At 40.1% G+C, this 18,427-nt stretch overlaps 1 protein-coding gene across 4 annotated transcripts in view; it reads left to right on the top strand.

Moving 5' to 3' along the window:
- Grm1 (glutamate metabotropic receptor 1) overlaps window positions 1-18,427 on the top strand; it is a 410,258-nt gene that overhangs the window by 297,636 nt on the left and 94,195 nt on the right. For all 4 annotated transcript variants that reach the window (XM_021174013.2, XM_029482994.2, XM_021174014.2 and 1 more), the window contains one exon: window positions 15,650-15,885. In XM_021174013.2, coding sequence (XP_021029672.1) covers window positions 15,650-15,885 — 236 coding nt within the window. The remainder of the gene's footprint in view (window positions 1-15,649; window positions 15,886-18,427) is intronic.

Below are 18,427 nucleotides of genomic sequence, written 5' to 3'. Positions count from 1 at the left end.
TCATAGAACAAATTGGGTAGAGTATCTTTTGTTTCTATTTTGTGGAATAGTTTGAGGAGTTTTGGTATTAGGTCTTCTTTGAAGGTCTGATAGAACTCTTCATTAAACCCATCTGGTCCTGGGCTATTTTTGGCTGGGAGACCATTAATGACTGTTTCTCTTTCTTTAGGGGATATAGGATGGTTTAGATGATGAATCTGATCCTGATTTAACTTTGGTACCTGGTATCTGTCTAGAAATATGTCCATTTCATCCAGGTTTTTCAGTTTTGTTGAGTATAGGCTTTTGTAGTAGGATCTGATGATTTTTTTATTTTGTCATGGAATATATTGTTTTCTCCATCTATGGTAATTTAGAGTTTTACTGGGTATAGTAGCCTAGGCTGGCATCTGTGTTCTTTATGGGTCTTTATGACATCTGCCCAGCATCTTCTGGCTTTTATCATCTCTGATTAGAAGTTTGGTGTAATTCTGATAGGTCTGCCTTTATATGTTACTTGACCTTATTCCCTTACTGCTTCTAATATTTTTTCTTTGTTTTGTGCATTTGGTGTTTTGATTATTATGTGACGAGAGGAATTTCTTTTCTGGCCCAACGTATTTGGAGTTTTGTAGGCTTCTTGTTTGTGGGCATCTCTTTCTTTAGGTTAGGGAAGTTTTCTTCTATAATTTTGTTGAAGATATTTACTGGCCCTTTTAGTTGGAACTCTTGCCTTTCTTCTAAACCTATTATTCTTAGATTTAGTCTTCTCATTTTGTCCTGGATTTCCTGGATGTTTTGGGTTAGGATCTTTTTGCATTTTGCATTTTCTTTGATTGTTGTGTCAATGTTTTCTATGGTATCTTTTGCACCTGAGATTCTCTCCTCTATCTCTTGTATTCTGGTGGTGGTGCTTGCATCTATGACTCCTGATCTTTTTCCTAGGTTTTCTATTTCCAGAGTTGTCTCCCTTTGTGATTTCTTTATTGTTTCTACTTTTATTTTTAGATCCTGGATGGTTTTGTTCAATTCCTACACCTGTTTGGCTGTGTTTTCCTGTAATTCTTTAAGGTATTTTTGGGTTTCCTCTTTAAGAGTTTCTACTTGTTTGCCTGTGTTCTCTTGTACTTCTTTAAGGGAGTTATTTTTGTCATTAAAGTCCTCCATCATCATCATGAGAAGTGACTTTAGATCCTGTTGTTTTTTTTTTTTTTTTTTTTTTCCTTTTCTGGTGTGGTGGAATATCCAGGACTTGTTATAGTGGGGGAATTGGGTTCTGTTGATTCCATGTAACCTTGGTTTCTGTTCTTACACTTGCCTCCAGTCATCTGATTATCTCAAGAACCCTTGCTATATCTGATTGGAATCTGTCCTTCCTGTAATTCTGGTTGAGTCAGAACTCCTCAGAGTCCAGCTTTCTTTGTGATCCTGTGATTATAGAATCCTGTGATCCTGAGATTCTTGGGTGTGTCAGAGCTCCTAGAAGTCAAGCTGCCTCTGGGACCCTGAGATCTTGGTGTGACTAAACTCCTGGGATCCTGGGCATGTTCGAGTGTCCAGGAGTGGAGACTCCTCTCCTCTGGGGACTGTGGGACTGTCTGCCAAGATTTCACCCAACATAGAGTGGTACCAATGGGAAGGAACCTGAGCCATTCTTTGTTTGTATTTTGATTTTAACTTTGCTTTCTCAGGAGGGGTTGTCTGGACCAAGGAATGAGTCACATACTCAAGTGACTTCTTATGAACCATCCCCCAATGAATAAAGGAGCCAATCACTGGGCGAGTAGATGGGACTTCTGGGTTGCATGGAGGAAGAGAAGAAGCAGGAGAGATTTAGGGCCTTTATGGACAGGGACATCGAGAGGGCAAGATGTAGCTCCTAGTGTCTCCCAGCTTATGGTGAATCTGCCAGGATTCACCACCAGAGGATTTAGATTTAACATGACTTACAAAATTAGCATTCTAGTTGTTGTGTCCAGAGATTGAGTTACCATTGTTTCTGAACTAAGTTGGTGTGGTGTTTTCCTTCACACAGCAGCTAGATTGGGTTCCAGAGTGAAAACTATGGGAGCAAAGCATGGGTTTGCCTGATGTGGACCACAAAAGACTGTGGGGGCTTTGAAGCATGGGGCTGGCGTAGTAGTGACCTGACAGCAGAAACTTAGTAAGCTAAGAGGAGAGATGTTTCAGAAGTGCAGAGAAAGAGAGTAGCTGGGTATAGGGCCAGAACTTGCCATTCATTTGAATATTTCCTGCAATGTAGTCCAATGTATTAAGTTGTAATTACTGAAAGACTTGGGATTTCATTTCAAACTGTTAGGATTTTTCTCCTCCTCCTCTTCATCATTTTGTTTATTTTAATAAAACTCAAGTGAGTTACATCAGTCTAAATGATGGGTGCAAAAAAAAAATTCCCCAAACAAAAAACAGCCACTGTATTCCCTCCAGGAATTTCCTATATTCCCTACCACCTCACATAAATTGCATTATGACACACATCTTCAACCTTTATGAATATGCTTCATATTGAAAATTATAGAATCTTATGTTTGTTTGCAAGTGCAGTATATGTGCATGTACATATTTTTGTGTTTGTATGTGTGCATGCAAGTGTGTGTGTGTGTGTATGTGTATGAAGGTTGTAGAACAACCATAGCTGTTGTTCCTCAGATATATTTTACCTAGTTTTTTTTCCTTAGCCAGGGTCTCTTATTGGCATGGAAGTTGCTAAGAAAGCTTGGAAGGCTGCCCAGAAACCTCCAAAGATCTTCTTTTTCCATCAGTTCTGGGACTGTGAGCATGAACCACTATTCCTTCTAAATCATAGATTCAAACTCAAAGCCTTGCTTATCCAGGACCAGTGCTCTATCACTGTGCTACAACCCCAGGGAAGTCTGGATGTGTTCTAGATTACGGGGGCATAGAAAGGGAGATATCGGCTGTTTGTGCAGAGTTCAGGTAAAGAGTCACTTTTAATATCTATTCTACAATATGGAAAGTGGATTTGTTTGCAATGTGTTGCCTTTGAAAAGTATTCAAGGATGGACTAGAGAGGTAGCACAGCAGTTAAGAGAGCTTCCTACTCTCACCTGGGCAGTAGTTTGCCTTGGCAAATGCTCTCCCTTGTTTGTATTTGGTTCCTTAGGAGTTGGTGATGTTCTCAAGAACATGTGGAAAGACAGTTACTTCCATTACTTCTAACTCTTCCAGATCACTATATTTTTGGAATTTCTTATAGCATAAAGAGAGGCTATGAACAATTTTTAGGAAAACTTTTTATAACCAAAATTTAATCCTTTTGTGAATGTTGTTAGTTTACTCTGCTGGTGTGTGTGTGTTTGTGTGTGTGTTTGTGTGTGTGTGTGTGTGTGTGTGTGTGTGTGAGAGAGAGAGAGAGAGAGAGAGAGAGAGAGAGAGAGAACAGTTAACTTATCTCAGTAGGTTTTAATTGACAATTATCACATATGTTTGAAGATATAACATAATGATATACTTCATATATACATATATATTGCAATTGATTAAATGTTTAATGTGCACATCTGATTATCTGTTATCTCACGTACTAGTTTGTTTGAGGGCTCTGAACATTTTTTAAAATTTATATGTGTTTGTGTGTGTGTCTGTGTATGTATGTGTGTGCATGTGAGTTTGCTTGTATGTTTATGTGTGCCATACAGGAGCACACAGAGGTCAGAGGAAATCAAATACCCTGAAACTGGAGTTATGGGTGGTTTTAAGCCATGTGCTGTGGCTGTTGGGAACAGATCCCAGGTCTTCTGTAAGAGTAGGAAGCTCTCTTAACTGCTGTGCTATCTCTCTAGTCCATCCTTGAATACTTTTCAAATACAACATATTGCAAACAAATCCACTTTCCATATTGTAGAATAGATATTAAAAGTGACTCTTTACCTGAACTCTGCAAAATTAGCTGATATCTCCCTTTCTATGCCCCTTTTATCTACTACACATTCAGATTTTGAAGTCATTTTTAAATACTGGTGCAAAGACATTTTATCTGGGTTCTACTGGTTATGAATAATCTTACAGGGGATTTTATAATTTCTTTGGTTATGGCTTTTGTATACCTGTATTACTCAGTTTCTGTCACATAACAGATACTTGAGATAATTAGCCTATAAAGAAAAAATAAAACAAAACAAAAACCACTGGCTTGATGTCTGAGTCTTCAGTCCATAACAGGCTGGTTCCCTTGCTTGGGTCTCTGGTAGTGTTTTATGGTGTCATCTGGGAAAAGACAGAGAGGAAGAAGAAAAAAGATAGAGGGACAGAAGAAGAGGAGGGGAGTGGAGGGGTGAGGGGAGGGAAGTGGAGGAGGAGAGAGGAAATGAAGCGAAGGAGGGAGGGGAGACAAGAGAAGAGGAGAGGAGAAGGGAGGGGAGGGGAGAAGAAGAGAGGACAGGACAGAAGAGGAAAGGTGAGGAGAGGAGAGAAGAGAGAAGAGGACAGGAGAGAGGAATGGAGGAGAGGGGAGGAGAGGAGATAGTTGTTATGGCACACTTATGGGAATCTAGAACCTCTTCCAACTCTTCATGTTTCCACCACCTGCCTACATCTCAGGGATAAAACCTACAACCCATGGGTTACAGGAAGATTTGTAGTCCTGACCTACAGTGACAACAAGCTCTGTTTTCAATTTGTACCTTGCAATGTGCTTTGGGAGTCCACATGCTTTCCATCTCAGCCCAGGCACTGACTTCAACTTCTGCAGGCTAGTGGGCATCACTACTATTTCAGTTCTATTAAATTTGGCAGCTCATCAAAGCAGCTTTATACTGTGCTAGCAGCTTCAGTTTCCCAACTTCCATGGTTCATGAAACTTCTTTGTCATGATCCAGTGGATCCTAAAACTCATTTTCTTTTCTTTTTTTTTTTATATTTTTATTACATATTTTCCTCAATTACATTTCCAATACTATCCCAAAAGTCCCCCATAGCGCCCCCCACTTCCCTACCCACCCATTCCCATTCTTTTGGCCCTGGCATTCCCCTATATTGGGGCATATAAAGTTTGCAAGTCCAATGGGCCTCTCTTTCCATTGATGGCCGACTAGGCCATCTTTCGATACATATGCAGCTAGAGACAAGAGCTCCAGGGTTCTGGTTAGTACATCATGTTGTTCCAACAATAGGGTTGCAGATCCCTTTAGCTCCTTGGGTACTTTCTCTAGCTTCTCCATTGGGAGCCCTGTGATACATCCAATAGCTGACTGTGAACATCCACTCCTGTGTTTGCTAGGCCCGGCATCGTCTCACAAGAGACAGCTATATTTGGGTCCTTTCAGCAAAATCTTGCTAGTGTATGCAATGGTGTCAGCGTTTAGAAGCTGATTATGGGACGGATCCCTGGATACAGCAGTCTCTAAATGGTCCATCCTTTCATCACAGCTACGAACTTTGTCTCTGTAACTCCTTCCCTGGGTGTTTTGTTCCCAATTCTAAGAAGGTGCACAGTGTCCACACTTTGGTCTTCATTCTTCTTGAGTTTCATGCGCCTAAAACTCATTTTCAATCCTCTGAGACTCCAGCACAGAGACCAAGCTACTTTGGGTTGATGCTGTATGCTCTCATATTTAGCATTTGGTTTCTCGCTGTTTCTACCCTCCAAGAATCACTTACTGATTTTTGGTTGAATTTAATTCTTTATTTTTAGGTTACTATATTAAGAGGAATCACCATATGAATTTATTGTCCAGCTTATCAGAAGCTTGTACACACACACACACACACACACACACACACACACACACACTAAAAAACAACATACTTTATTTACTTCGAATGAAAAAAATCTGAAATTGTTTGGCTCTTTAGAATGTATTAACAAGTCATATGGCTATTGACCCCAAACTGATAAGGGCATTTTCTTTCTTCTAATAGCAGGACATAGAAATGAGAGGTTAGGAAAAGCTTTACTGTGTCTGTTAGGGGAATTCATTAATGAAATTTCTAAACCATTGAATTTGCTTTCAGAAACCCACAAATTGCTGTGCTTTGACCTTTTGTTCAAGTCAGAAAAATAAATCTGCTTCACAAGAACTGAAAGAGATTCTGACAGCCTTATTGTCATCTCAGAGAATTCAAAAGTGGCCCTGGAAAATCGGCCCTCTGTGAGACTGCTGACTCTCCTGCAATGGACATGATAAGCTTATAGCTTGGTCCTCCTTTCCACCCCTGACTGGTCTCTGCTTATCCTCTCCCACAACCTGGTCTTTTTTTCTTCCCTTCCTCATATAAATTACTGAGAACAAAAACTTGCAGTTTCTGTTGTAACGTTTAGAAGTTGTGCCTGTTGCCCTGCACCCGTGAGGTAAGGGTTTCACATCAGTTCCAACAATGACCCTGCTCCAATCAGGAGGATGCTGAGCATGCTCACAGAACAGCCATAGCTCATCCTCAGAGCCCTTGGCCTATTGCTGCCCCTGCTGCCTCTCTTCCCTGCCTCTGTGCACTCACATGCTTCTTTTAAATGTGATGGTGCCAGTTGAGGCCAAGAATATTATCACAAACAGAAGACAATTGCTATGTCATTATTAGGTTAAAGACATGTCATTGTTAAAGAACTCAGAGTGACATCCAGGGTGCCTTACAATGAAAAATTCAAAAAGCCAAATTCTGAGACAGGTCCTTAGGCCCATCTTGTATTCTGAGAAACAACCATGGGTGCTGAGAATGTAAGAAAGTCTAGTATTTCTCCTCAGTTGAGAACACTTATTGTTCCCAGTCTTGGACTCTGTGATGCTCAGGTACCAGTCCTTGTAGTCCTTTTGGTATGTTATTTTCTGATCTTAAGAACTTTTAACATTTGATTAAGCACAGTATGGAGGGAGATATATTCCAGACTCCTCTTCTCTGGTGTTTTTTGTTGGGATATTTCACCAAGCCTGGTGCAGACAGACTTACAGCTCATCTTAGCAAATTAAGTGGATGGGGAGATATTCCTCACCTGATCGCCTGTGTCATAGTCCAGAGACAGCTAAGTAGTAAATGCAAATATTTGTAGGTCTTATCTCATTCTTCTGCTCAATGAACAAGTTGATGTATTTATCTTGGTAAAACTCAAGTGAGTTACATCAGTCTAAATGATGGGTGCATAAAAGGTCATTACCATGACATTTCCCGTAGTTCCCAGCATCTCACATAAATTACGTGATGATACACATCTTCACCCTATATGAACATGCTTTATATTGTAAGTTATTGTTTCTTATGTGTGTTTGCATGCGTGGTATATGTGTGCATGTATGTATTCATGTGTGTGTGTATGAAGAATGGAGAACAACCATAGCTGTGTTCTTCAGACATATTTCACCTAGTTTCTCCCTAGGCAGGGTCTTTCATTGGCCGAGAAATTGCTAAGTAGGCAAGAACAACTGGTCAGCAAGCTCCAAGGAGTCTTATGTCTCTATCTCTCCAGTCCTGGGACGGCAAGAGTTTACGTGTACCGCTACCGCTACACCCAGCTTTTTTTTTTTTTGGCATGGGTTCTCACTTCTACATGTGTTTGGGAGATATTGTTCTATCCTGTACTCTTCCTAGCTAAAAGTGTCAAGCTCTAGGTTCAGTGAGAGACCCTGTCTCAAAATCCCTAGAATATTTTAAATGAGTTTTAATGTTATTAAGAATACATAGTTCCCTGAATTCATAGCACTATAAAGAAAAATTGGCTTACACTCAGAATTGAAATTAATAAACTATAAATATATGTGTTAAAATATTTCAATATATACAGAACACTAATATATTTTATAATTTTTGTTATTTATTATCCATTCCTTGCAAAACTAATATCCATGAAGCTGTGTGAAGTCACTAAACGGAGCTTGAAGAAACAGTATTTTCCTGTAATTATGTCAGATTTCATTTGGTAGAAGAATTCATATAATTATTCAAGTTTTAAACGTGAAATTTTATATAGAAGAGGAAAATGGTTTAGTGGGGACAGAATAGCCTTTTGAAGAATTGTTGGATAAAAATATTATCCAAGTAAGCAGGGGGCTGGGGAGATAACTTAGTCAGTCAAGTGCTTGGCATTAGCATAAGGACCTGAGTTTGATCCCCAGCACCCATGCAAAAGAGTCAGGTATAGTAGCAGGTGCCAAAGAGTCAGGTGCAGTAGCAGGTGCCAAAGAGTCAGGTGCAGTAGCAGGTGCCAAAGAGTCAGGTGCAGTAGCAGGTGCCAAAGAGTCAGGTGCAGTAGCAGGTGCCAAAGAGCCAGGTGCAGTAGCAGGTGCCTGTGACCCCAGCACAGGGAAGATAGAGACTGGAGGACGCCTGGAGCTCACTGGCCAGCCAGCCTAGCTAAATTGATATGTTCCAGCTTCAGTGAGAGTCCATACTTCAAAAAATAAGTTAGGAAACAATTGGGGAAGACTCTAAATGTCAGTCTCCAACATTCATGTACAAACATATGCACACAAATATACATTTGGACCTATTGACACATACATGTACACACATAAAATAACTGAAGAAGGAGAATAACTGGGGAGTCTTTCTTTCCTGACAAATCCTTAAGGCATTGACGTTTTCTGTTAGACAATTGCTCTGCTCCTCCATGATGTGACATTTTGTTTCCAGGTTCCAGGCAGGGCAAGGAAGTCATGACTGGGGAGTGATGATACAGCAGAAGCTGCCAGAGGCTGTAAATGTGCCTTGTAGAATCCAGAAATATCTGATATGGTGTCACCACCCAGCAGGCTGGATGTACTCATAGCATATGAAGGGTGACCAGGTGACAGAAGTCACCTCAGGTCAAGTACTGTTGGCTTCATGAGGTATGCTGTTGGCTTCCTGTTAGAGCATATTTTATAGATAATCCACCAAAAATGTTTCCCCAAATCCTAACACAACTAAATAGCAAAAGGACCTTTAATGCTGTCTTTAAGTGTACTTGGCAAGGGATATACAGATAAAATGATTTAAAGTATAAAAATGAAGTTACCTTCCCAATGCTTTTTGCTAGATTATTTTATTAAAATTTCTTGTATATGAAAGGAGTGAAGGCACACAACTTAAATCACAGAGGAGACATGTGGATCTCTATAAGTTTCAGGCCAGCCTAGTCTATAGAGTAAGTTCTGGGTCAGCAACAACAGTTCAACAACACCAGCAAAGGCAACGGCCATGGCAACCACAACAATAGGAACAGCAAAAATTTCTTTTTTTCTTTTTTCCTTCAGATCATCCATAGGCAGTATATATAGACTTTTTGGTAGATATATAGACACATGGCAAAATACCTTTTGTCAATGCTGGAGCCCATTACATTTACACAGTGTTGATGGATTAATAGTGGCATTTGGCTTTTATCACAACTTGTGATATGATATAAGAAACATAAGAAAAAGCCAGATATCATATGAGATCCCTCAGGAAAACAAGCATGGGTCTGTTCAATGACAGAACTTACTCAAGTCATCATCTCCATTTAATTAATGCAGCTGAAGCATTTTCAGTATGAAAGAAGATCCAAAACTCAAATCAAGTCAGTAGGAGGCAGTCACTATGGTAACCTGCAAAGAAAAGAGCTGACCCTTGAAGGAGTTATCAATGTTCTTTCATCTACTTACCTACTACTCACCCCGTGCTCTTTAGCTAAGAATAGAAGAATAAAGAAGTAGTAGTTTTGAACTCATAATGAGTTATAGAGATGGGGGAGCGTAGTTCATGTAAGGGGGAAGACAACTAAAATTGAGACAGATATTACTCCATTTGTGTTGAAGACTCAAAACAGCTGAGTGAGGTTGAAGTGTGTGTGCAGAGATGAAAGTCATGAACTTGGAATTTCTGCAGGTTCTGCTCTTCTTGGAATCTCCTTTTCCCTGCCTGGGTACCATTCAACACACTGCTGGAGAAAAGAAAGAAAACTGCACAGAATTGAAAGCACAGGGTGGTTGTTGAGCAGTGGGAAAGCTTCATATCCATAATCAGAGAGATCAGTTTTGATGATGGAGTTGACCCTGGAGGCATTTAGAAGTAAGATCAAGGGGATGCACTGAAAATGTTGGAAAATTGGTTATGAGTGACTACCCTTTTCATAACTAATTTTAATAAACAGTCAAAATATCATTCTAAATGAAAAGATTGCTCTATGGTGCCAAGAATCACTTGTTCTATAAGGAGAATTTTATGACACAGAAATGTGGTACAATGGGGTTTATGTGGCCCAGGGCAAAAGAGAGGTTAGCAGTTGTAATATGTGGTCTAGTTGGGTGAGATGGCCACTCAAGGGCTAAGTGGAAAGTTTAGTCTTAAGACTCTGTGTCTGTCTCTGTCACTCTGTCTCTCTGTCTCTGTCTCTCTCCCTTTCTTTCTTTCTTTTCTTTCTTTCTTTCTTTCTTTCTTTCTTTCTTTCTTTCTTTCTTTCTTTCTTTCTTTCTTTCTTTCCTTCCTTCTTTTTTAGATATTTTCTTTATTTACATTTCAAATGCTATCCCAAAAGTTCCCTATACCCTCCCCCCCCCCCCGGCCTGTTCCTCTACCCACCCACTCCCACTTCTTGGCCCTGGCGCTCCCCTGTACTGGGGCATATTAAGTTTACAGCAAAAGTTTCTTGTACATTACTGGTAACAGTTTAAATTCACGTATAGTATTTCTTTTTTTTCAATGACCTACCACTTAAATGGACATTCATCCAGTAGTCCTGTCTGCATAGATGTGTCACAGCTTTCCTTGTTGCCTTTGTGCTATGACATTTTGAATTTAAAACTAGCTGTAACTTTTGGCAGGGGAGCCATTTTTAGTAATAATGAAAGCTTTCAACTCCCGCTCCAGCTAGCTAAACTGCCAGTGGCTCTCCTAAAATATGGAGGTCAAAATTTTTCTGATTCTTGGAGTAACGTGTTATATTTTATTTTTACAAAAATGGAACATAATGAAAGAAAGAAAATAGGGAGGGATGGAAAGATGGGGAAGATGGAGAGAGAGTGGAATGAAGAGGGAAGAGGAAGAAAGCAAGGAAATAAACAATTTTCTTTCATAGGCTATTTAAAATGATAAGATTATACATTTATAAAATAGACTGTAAACAAAAAAATAAATAAACACATCCAACCTAGCCCCTATGTCAAAAAGCAATTCTCTTCCTTATGGTGCTATTCTTTTTTTTTTTTTTTTTTCAAATCTTAACTCTAGATAGAAGTCCTGGAAAGTCTAACCGGTTTTGATGTTTTTCTGATTTTGAACAAGACGTGAACTGTAGTTCAAAACTCCAGCCACTGTAGATGTAGTGACAATGTGAATATCAATGTATTTGAATGCATAAACTAAATGTATTCCTATTGCCTTTCATCATGATTGTATTTCTTTCCAGGAGACAGTTAAATATGTATTTAAAGGTTATGCCTATCTTAGTAGATTGAGCAAGAAGAAAGGTGAATAAGTTAATCTGTTAAATCAATTTGACAAGCTCTCATCTTCTGTGATAGTGTGATAGCAGAGCTCTCAGTTACAGGGACTGCTCTTCCCCTGCTGGAGGAAGGAGGAGGGTTCCTCCGTCCTCAAGCTGGAACCTTTGAGCCTATCCCAGCGTGTGCCACGCTCTTACTGCACCAACTCTCTACCACTCTTTCCCTGACTAACGTTGAGTCCTTAGGTCAGATATAGATCACTTTACACACACACACACACACACACACACACACACACACACACACACACACACACACATACACACACACACACACAGAGGGTGGGGGCAGAGAGAAAGAGACAGAGAGACAGAGACAGACACACTCACATACTCTCAAGCACACTCACAGACACATATATGCACACCTTCACATACACATATACACACTTTCTCTCTCACACTCACACATTCACACACAAAAAGTCTCACACAGAGACACATACATACTCTCTCTCTCTCTCTCCCTCCCTCACACACACACACACACACACACACACACACACACACACACACACTCACTCACCAGCCTGCTCTCTCAAGCTCTTCCTCATGGTGATACTGACCACTTCTTTAACCTTGTAGGATTTGTAATTTTTGTTTCATATCTGTTTTTTTATTTAAAGATCTTTTTATCTAAATTACCTTTAAAAATGGCAGAAATGTGTGATACTAAGGTAGGCAGAAAATAACATATCTTATTCTCAATGGAAGTTTAGTATCACCTTGACCATGATGTAAACACAGCTAAAGGAAAGGGGTTTGCGCAGGGCTGTGTGTGTGCAGGGCTGTGAGTGTGCAGGGCTGTGTGTGTGCAGGGCTGTGTGTGTGCAGGGCTGTGTGTGTGCAGGGCTGTGTGTGTGCAGGGCTGTGTGCACAGGGCTGTGAAGTGTTCCTCCTTGTGGGATTAGAGGCATGCTGATATGCTCTGGTCTGCTTAGGCTACATTGTGCCTCAAAATTCCTTAAATTATGAAACACATTTTCTGTTGTCTCTCTATCACCACTCTGGACCTGTTGAAAATTTAGCTCACAGTGGTTCCTCTAGAGAGGAACTGAACCAATTAGTTCAGCTAAAGAGAGGACACATTTTCCCAGATAACAAGCAGTGAGCTGTGCTGGTCAAATGTACTCAGCCCAGTTCCCTGCTCTGTGAAAAGCAAACAAGGCTCTTCCCGTAGCAGAATCTATAACATTACATTTCACTGCAGGCCGCCACACTATTGTGTCTGCATGCCTAGGAATAATTCTACTCTCTGGCCAAGATGGTCTTAACATGCCCTTTAGCTCCACTAAACTGGGTGGCAGGTCCTGACTTCCATTATTCATATATTTACTTTGGCACACCTGTATTTATGAATTATTTTGTTGCCTCTTTGAGATGTAAATCTCCCAACTGCTTGCCAGGTTTTATAAGCTTAGGATATCCTTCTGTATCCTTCTTCCTAGGTCTGGAGCCATTCCTTTGAAATGTATGCTGAACTTTGCTTAGCAGTTTCTGTGAGAAGTTATGAGAATAATTTATATAAGCAATGATAGACAAACCCAGATGGCCTAGTCACCCAGATTAACCTCCCCAGGCTTCCCTGTAGTATTTCCCTCCCCCCACCCCCCGCCATGTTTCCCTTGGCATTTACAAACCACTTTATTTCTGTACAGTTGAGTCCAATGGTTTTCACACACCATAATTATTGGCTTACAGACAATTCTGCTGGGCTCTGCCCAGCCCAACAGCGACCTAGCAACAGCTTGCATCACCGCCTGCAGCCTGTCAGGTGTGAGCCAGGTGTATGAAGAGGACTGCTCACTACCCCAGGCCCTCTTCTTCCTTCATTCTCTGTCTCCATGGGTTCCCAGGCAGCCTTTCTTTCTCTCTCTTTTTTTTTCTCTTTCTGTCCTTCTCTGCCCCCTTCTCTGTTCCTGTCCTCTTTTGATGTCCCTGCTCCCCTCCCTTCTCCCAGTAAACTTTTATTAGGTCTGTCTCATGGTGTGATTGATTCCTCATGGGAACATGGGTAGGGCAGATACCCCCTTACTCCCACCACAGAATACCGCATTATACTGCTATTTTATATTTCATAACAATAATAGTCTTGGATTAAGCATGCATTTTTGTGTGCTCAGCTCTTGGTACTATATTTACTGACACCCTCTTAGCCCCAGCTCACAGAAACACTTGAATTCAGTGGAATACTACATCTCTCATGGGAGATGTCAATGTTCTAGAAGGTGAACACATTTTAAAAATTCAACCCACTAGATTTAGTGAGTGGGAGGATTCTTTTATATTTGAGAGGGAGGTGGTTTCCCATAAATGCTATTATTTTGGGATAGCACTGAGAAAATATTCCAGCCACTTCTGTGGAAGCCAAATGAGAATAATTTCCCAGGAGCAGGCACTGCAAAATTAATCTCTTACTTCACAACATACCACTCTTGTAATAGATTGACTGTAATGTTGAAACCACCTTTGTTGTAAACACAGCCCAGAGGTCCTTGCACCCACATATCTCCAGGGAGACCAAGAATATTCAGCAGACAGGATTGCCTTTCAAATGGGCAAGATGTACAACCTGTTCTTCCATCCAGAAAGCTGGGAATCAGAATTGATTAGTATGGGCTGAAGAGATGGCTCAGTGGTTAAAAGCATTGACTGGTCTCCCAAAGGTCCTGAGTTCAATTCCCAGCAACCAAGTGGTGGTTCACAACCATCTGTAATGCCTCATACACATAAAATAAATGAATAAATCTTTTAAAAAATTAAGTAAATAAATAAAAAGAAAACAAAGTAAAAAAAAAAAAAAAAGAATTGATTAGTAGGCCAGTGATCTATTTTATCTGTTGGGCCAGGCCATATCAAACTCCTACAATCAAGACCAGAGGTGGTTAGTTATTAAAATGACCTTTATAATCAAACTATCACAACCAGAATGGGAATACTTAATAGTCTACATAATCCTTACCATATGGATATAGCCAGAGGCTCCTCCAAGCTCCCACAACCAGGACCAGAGGTGGCTAATAGCCCAAATGACTTTTATGCTATCTGTATAACTGAGACTGAGCCAGACACTTTCTTTGGCTCTGTCTTAGTTTGGATTTTGTTGCTGTGAACAGACACCATGATCAAGGCAGCTCTTATAAGGGACATTTAATTGGGTCTGGCTTACAGGTTCAGAGGTTCCATCCATTATCATTAAGGTGGGAGCGTGGGAACATCCAGGCAGGCATGTCATACGAGGAGCTGAAAGTTCTACATCTTGATCTAAAGGCCTCCAAGAGAAGAATTGACATCCTCAGGCAGCTAGGAGAAGGGTCTCAAAGCCCAGCCCCACAGTGACACACTTCCTTCAACAGGGCTATACCTACTCCAACAAGGCCATACCTCCCAATAGTGTCACTCCTTGAACCAAGCATATTGAAACTGCCACAGGCCCTTATAGATAACTTATCTCTAAAACTCATCTTTTTGAAAGAAATGACATGTACCTTGGGTTACATTTTAATGAAATTATCATTCCTTGTGTGCTGGAAACTTATATTACAGGATTTTCCTCCCAAATTATAATGTGTTTAAATTTGTTGGGAGTAAACTGCCTGCTTGTGTATTTGCATAGGGAAAACGATGACAAACATCATGACAGTGTCCATGAGTACAGCTAAAGTTCATGGGACATCAGAATCTCTGAAGTTTTGATCCAGGTTGATAAAGTCTTTCTGAACCGAATCTTCATCCTCACATCTTCACATTTGTTTCACGGCCGGGACTCCCTGCAGGGTCCCCCACACATGTTACATGCTTACTGTAAAGACTGTGAGCTCCTGGGCTTTGTTGCCTCTGGAGTGGGGAGTTATTAAGAGGTGCCTTTTTATTATTTCGAGTTTTGAGCACTAGACGTGGGAACCAGATTACCTGGACCCAATGAAACCTTGGGTGATTTCTGAAAGCTTTTCATCTCTGTCCCATGAAAGTGATTAGTAGAATCTTCTGACCAGGAAAGGTTCAGTGAACTTTAGCTGTAGTCACCAATGCAAATGATTGTTATTTTGCAAATACACATGCAAGAGGTTCTCTTTCCACACCTCTTTCTTGTCTAGTAAGGCTGAAGCATGCTAGGGAGTCACAGTGGTTTAAAGTAGATTTTGGCATCTATAAATTGTTTTGTTTATAGATATCTCTGAACTCATTCATGAGACATTGTCTTCTTCTCTCTTCACCCCAACCCCTGCACTGTTTTAGTGATGGATGGGCAGACAGAGATGAAGTCATCGAAGGCTATGAGGTGGAAGCCAATGGGGGAATCACAATAAAGCTGCAGTCTCCAGAGGTCAGGTCGTTTGATGACTACTTTCTGAAGCTGAGGCTGGACACCAACACAAGGAATCCTTGGTTTCCCGAGTTCTGGCAACATCGCTTCCAGTGCCGCCTACCTGGACACCTCTTGGAAAACCCCAACTTTAAAAAAGTCTGCACAGGTAACCGTTAAAGTAACAGCTTGGGGTGGGCCATCATCTCTTGTTCCGTTAAAGATTGTTAATGGGAACAAGATCCAAAGGGAGCAGCGGGAGTTCTTGGTGTGTGTGTGGGAATGAAAGTTTAGCTTATAAAACAGCTTGAGTAAAGTAAATGTATATATTCCCCTCCCACTATGAGATTTATGTTCCCATATGTTAGGAAGACTAGCCTGCACAAAAAGAGATAATAAAAATAGATAAAAGGCAAACAGAGCAGCCAGACATCTAGTATTTGAGCTAGAGGGGAAAGGTACATACTTAGGTGACAATAAACACAGACACATATAAGCAACACTGATTTGATCCTTTCCTCTGTGACAACTTTAATATGAAGGTCAGGAGAGGAGTGGGTGGTATCATCTTAGGCCACAGAACCAACATGATGTTTGTGGGCACAGATACCAAGAACTATAGACAGATGTGGGTTCTAGCTAGGCAGATGCTGCTTGTACACTGCTCAGTCAAGCCACAAAGGAGAGCCTGTCCTTCCAAGGTGTTCAGGGGCTTAGTGGACCACTCAAAATTATATTTCCCCCTAGGAATTAGTTAATGCAGACTCCACAACGCTGTAACTATTATGATAATTTTCGTTATTGCATAGGGAATTGCCGCTTTCTGCCATCTTCCAGTACACTTTATGATGGAAAAGTAAATAAGTTGTCTTTGCCCTGTCATGGTGACATTTCAAATCAGTGGTTCATACCAAGCTTATATAGCATAAAGATGTGTTCACAATGATATCAAAGGCATGTGTGTGTGTGTGTGTGTGTGTGTATGCACCATTTTTAAACTGCATGACAAAGGTGTAGGTTTTTTTGTGTTTAGATTAGCAAATACTTAGAATAGCCTAAACATTAATTATTCATATCACTTGCATGTATAGAACTTGTACATAAAAGCAATTGGAAACAGAAAGATCTGATCTATGGCTCATGACCTAGAAGCATGCATTCTCTTGAGAGAAATCAATGTGAAACAGATAAATAATCCAAGATAATGAGCTTTTGTGAAAGAGGATAAGAACAATATTTATTACATAGGATATTCTATTTTGAGTAATATTTATATTTGATATAATGACCGTATATGTAAATAGAGTAAGATACGTCTAAGTTGGTAATATTTAAGAGTTCTTGGTGGAATTGCTTGGTGTAGACCTATTTTCAATTTAGGCTTTGAAAGCATCTGCAGCATGGCTTATAGGGAGACTAAGAAATACAGCCTATCTGAGAGGTGGGAAGAGGCATGAGAACTATAGGCCGAACCTATCTGCCATGTATGGATTTGACTTTTTCCCTTCCAAAATAGACTCATAGAGGATAATGTTTTCAAAAAAAAAAAAAACCCAATAAATCTCAAGCACTCTCCTAATTTACAAACCCAAGCTATTTAGAATGACCAGTAGCAGTATTTCTATATTTTTCTGTAGAAACCAGAAACAATGGAATTAGAGCCTCTTAATTAGCACAATGCCTGAATCTCATTACTTGGCAATTAATGCTGTATTACTTTTCATTGCTCTGTTTTCTAAGAAATGCTTTCTAACTTAACCTTATTATATCTACCAATCTCCGAATGCTGAGACAATTCTTAATTAAATAATCATTTGACTTGTATTTTCTTAGGGTATAGAATTGTTTTTCTTATCTTGAAAAGAAAAGTTGAAGATGATTATATTTATATAAAATATATTTCTTTCACTCAATAACTATTTAGTAAGTACCTACATGTAAGGATCTTACAGCACAATGTAAGGAAATAGACTGAAGAAGAAGAGGTAGAAATGGTTTAAATAGAAGGAGGAAGAGGAGGAGGAGGAAGACAAGGAAGAGGAGGAGGGCGGGAGCATCAGAAGCAGGGGAGGGTATGTGTTCATTATTCTCTGATCATAAGAACTATAGAGAAGGTAAGAACCAATGGAATTCAATGATTATAGTTTAGAAAGGATGAGCAAAGGAAATCTCACTGGGAAGGTGACTAAAGATGTGAAGGTTATGAGTGTCAGCCACACCCTAACATTAGACAGGAGTTTCTCTAGAAGGAAGAACATGTGAGAATAAGAGCAAACCCAAGCCTGGTAGAAGGAGAATAATGAGGCTAAATTGTTGGAAGCGGTGAAGGTGGAAGGAAGTATTGAGGAAGTCCTGGGACAGTGAAGATCCAAGCCTGGGAACTGGACCATGCAATAGGGGGAATATGAATACTGAGATTCACTTCCCAATTTATCCTGAATAAGATCCTGAATGAGATAAAGGGATTGGCTGACAGACTACCAAGCATGACCCTGCTTTGAGGATCTAGATGTCACTGATCTGTACAAAACAGATCAACCTGACAGAAATTTTATCATGCAATAAAAGTGATCGACTCATAGCTGTCATCTTCAGTCAGTGTATTCAACAAGGTTTTACACAAACTGCTAACTTGTGAATTATTCAAAACCCAGGGTTTCAATTTGAAACCCTGCAAATTTGCATCTATGGAGCCAGTAAAGTAGAAGATA

This window comes from Mus caroli, unplaced genomic scaffold (genome assembly GCF_978045245.1).
Source record: "Mus caroli unplaced genomic scaffold, Mus_caroli_1 scaffold_9, whole genome shotgun sequence".
NCBI classification, from domain to species: domain Eukaryota; kingdom Metazoa; phylum Chordata; class Mammalia; order Rodentia; family Muridae; genus Mus; species Mus caroli.
The sequence above is the reverse complement of the archived record's forward strand: the minus strand, read 5'-3'. Positions and strand labels throughout refer to the sequence as shown.